The 3,324-nt window shown below is 55.4% G+C and overlaps 1 protein-coding gene across 4 annotated transcripts in view; it reads left to right on the top strand.

Moving 5' to 3' along the window:
* The window catches only part of ASGR2 (asialoglycoprotein receptor 2), an 11,869-nt gene that overhangs the window by 2,418 nt on the left and 6,127 nt on the right, over positions 1-3,324 (top strand). For 2 of the 4 annotated variants that reach the window (XM_008589953.1, XM_008589951.1), the window contains exons 2-3: positions 2,521-2,637; positions 2,896-2,991. In XM_008589953.1, the coding sequence (XP_008588175.1) occupies positions 2,521-2,637; positions 2,896-2,991 (213 nt within the window). Of the gene's footprint in view, positions 1-2,520; positions 2,653-2,895; positions 2,992-3,324 lie in introns of all 4 variants that reach the window. The other 2 variants (XM_008589952.1, XM_008589950.1) reach the window with 1 other exon arrangement.

Here is a 3,324-nt window from a genome sequence, read left to right as displayed (position 1 = left end):
TCGCTCAGCCAGTGAGCGGCTGGTCTGTATGTGGGATCCGAACCCTCGGCGGGAGCGCCGCCGCGCTCCCAAGTGGCGCACTGTAGCAGTGCGCCACCGGGCCGGCCCCAACCCAGGGTATCTTTTGTTCTGGACATTGTAGTTTTCATTTCTAGAAGTTCAACCTGGGACTTTTAAATATCTTCCATGGATCTACTTAATTTTTTTGACATATGGGATACAGTTGTAATATCTGTTTTAACGTCCTTGTCTGCTAATTCTAACATCTGTGTCAGTTCTGGATCTGTTTTGATGGATTTATTAACTTCTCCTTATGTGTTGTGTTTTCCTGTTCTGTGTGCCTGGTAATCTTTGATTGGATACCAGGCATTGTGAATTTTACCTTGTTGGGTGCTGGATACGTTTGTGTTCCTCTGAATATTCTGGAGCTTTGTTCTGGAATGCAGTTAAGTCATGTGGAATCAGTCTGATCCTTGAACTCAAACCATCTTGGTCTCCTCAGATCCTCAGCTCCATCTCAACTTAGGGAGTCTGCTGAACTCTGTCTGAGTTTCCTCTTCCTGCCTTGTGGCCTGAAAACGTTCTCCAGGCAGTAAGCCGGGGCAAACAGAGGGCTCATCTTGATCGTTTCCTGTCTCTCAGGGATCATCGCCCTTCATTGCCTGAAGTCCAGTGTCTTGAAAACCCTTGTGCCTTATAGTTTGTTTTTTGTTTTGGTTGTTCCTGGGGGGAGAGTAAATCTGTCCCCTGTCATTCCATCTTGTTCCTTTTACTTGCACACGTGTCTCAGCGGCACTTCACAAGTTTTAATTCATTTAATTCTCAGAACAGTGCAATCAGGTAAGTACTACTGATATTGCCATTTTACACAGCACAGTCTCAGAGCTAGTGGCAGAAGCAGCTGGACTATGCCACGTGCAGGCTGATGTCAGGGTGGACGTGCAGAGACAGATTACTGGGCTGACCTAGAGCTGGGAGTAGATCACAGGTCAGGCTGGGAGCAGGACAAGGGTCTGCTGAATGGACAGTATTGGGGAGAGCAGCCAGGGGCTCTGACGTGGAGTCCCAGCTGGGTGGGGAAGACTGTGGTCAGGGAGAGATTCTGGATGGAAAGAGATGCGAAGGCATCAGGATGCATGTTGGGGGTGAGAGGCAAGGGGGAGGCTGTGCTCAGGAGGGAAGTGGGCAGTGGAGGCATCAGAGGCACGACCTTTCTGGGCCCACATGGAGTCCTGAGTGTGGCTGCAGTGGAGGAGAGTGGCAGTCATTGGCGTCACTCATAGGGGCAGTATCCAACTCAGGATGGTGGCAGGAGGTGGCCTGGGGAGGAAGGTTGCCCTAACACAGCCTCCCCAGGATGTGTGGGTGCCTGGGTGTGACAGCAGTGAGGAGAGAGGGAGGCCCACAGAGTCAGGGTCTGAGCAAAGAAGAGTAAGCGTTCAGTCTGCAGGTGGATGCTGCAAAAGAAGGTGCTCAGGGCTGGGAGGACGGTCACTCCTCTGGGCTGGAGAGACAGCTGGAGGGGTGAGACCAGCTCTGTGCACGTGAAGATGTGGGTGTGTGTAGTGAGAGAGCATGTGGGTGTGGGAGAATGTGTCAGAGTGTGCGTGTGTGAGAGGTGTACGAATGTGTGAGTCAGTACGTGTGTGTATGAGAGAATATGTGTGCTCGTGAGTGTGCATGTGAGTGCGTGTGACAGTGAAGTGAAAACTGTGTGTGAGAGCGTGTGAGTGTGCGTGGTTGGGGGCAGGGTGACCCAGGGCGGAACAGGATTCTAGGAGATGACTGAGGGCCAAGGGAGAGTTTATAGTGGAACGAGGGTTTCTGGGGGACCGAGGGCCAGGGGGATTGTGGGAGGAGGCTCTGAGTGGTGGGAGATGAGAGCCCATGGGCCTGGAGGGCAGCCCTTGGGGTGTGGTCTATGGTGGAATGACCTGGACATAAGGATCTCAGTGGAATTTTGGGAGGGGAGGGGCTGTTTCAGTTTTGGGTTTGCATGAGGGACGCAGGTGTGGATTTTAAGAACACAGGCCTAGCCCCAAGGGACCCTAGTGTGAGGAGATGGGGCCCTAGAAGAGCTGAAACTAAGGCCAGAGGTGATCCGGAGGCCTGTTCCACTGGCTGGGTGGGAGGAGCTAATCACAGACCTGCTTTCTTAGGATGTGTCTAGCAAAGGTCAGGTCTGTCCCCTGCACCCTCTGTGTCTTTCTGTCCACTAGGTCCAAGACTGGGGCTCTGCACAAGAACATGTGTGTCATGTGCATGCATGTTCTGTGTACCTGTGTAGGTGTGTGTGCATGCTTGCCCATGTTCATGTGGGTGTGACTGTGTAAATGTGTGTGTCTGGGTGCAATGCTCAAAAGCTGGGGTGCAAGACCATTGACTCCCCCCAGCCTCCCCCATCTGGTTCCCTCCCCCGCCTGTGTTGTGCCTCCTCGTTCTTCTGTGCCCCTGTGCTCCTGCGTGCTTCCCGCTGCAGCTCCTGCCTGAGGCCAGCTCCTGACACCCCCTCTCTCACAGGGCCGCGTCCTCCCCAGCCCGTTCTGCAGCAGCTCTGCTCCAGGCGCCCCCTTGGTCTGCTCGCCCTGGGCTTCAACGTCTTGCTGCTGGTGGCCATCTGTGTGATTGGGTCCCAAAGTGAGGGTCACAGGGGCCAGCAGGGATGGGACAAGGACAGGGGAGATGTGGGCAGTGATGGGGCAGAGATGGGAGCAGCGAGAGGAGAGGGTACGGAGGTGGTATGGGGCATGTGTGGGGGATGATGGGGGCAACAATGGGAAAATGATGGGGTGAGTGATGGCGGCAGTGATGGGTGGTGAGGGGGACAGTCACACGGACAGCGACGGGGGACACAACTCCCCCTACCTCGTCCTGTCCCCGCTGTCTCCTGACAAGGCACACAGCTGCAAGTGGAGCTGCGGGCCCTGAAAGAAACTTTCAGCAACTTCTCCTTGAACACCCTGAGTGAGGTCCAGGCTCTCAGCACCCATGGTGAGCGGGCTGGTTTGTGGGGTGCTGGCTCATCCACGTGGGTTTGCTGGGCTCAGTGCCATGTCTGCAAGAGGGGTGTGTGGAGGTGCTGTGGGGCGCAGCCCCCCCAGCCCAAGATGCTGGGCAAAGCTTCCAGGGACCTGGTTCCTGAGCTGAGGGCCTGAAGGATGGCTAGGGGCTGGGTGGTGCAGTGGATAGGGCTTAGTGTCAGGCAGCGAGAACAGAATCTGTGAGGACCAGGAGGTGAGGAAGACACTGCACATCCTGACCGTGAACAAGCTAGTGTGGTGTGAGCTGAGTGGTGGGGCAAGGGGGGGGGTGGCCAGATAGACG

The sequence above is a fragment of the Galeopterus variegatus genome, unplaced genomic scaffold (genome assembly GCF_000696425.1).
Source record: "Galeopterus variegatus unplaced genomic scaffold, G_variegatus-3.0.2 Scaffold5774, whole genome shotgun sequence".
Taxonomy (NCBI): Eukaryota; Metazoa; Chordata; class Mammalia; order Dermoptera; family Cynocephalidae; genus Galeopterus; species Galeopterus variegatus.
Note: the sequence above shows the minus strand (reverse complement) of the source record. Positions and strands in the feature narration are given on the sequence as shown.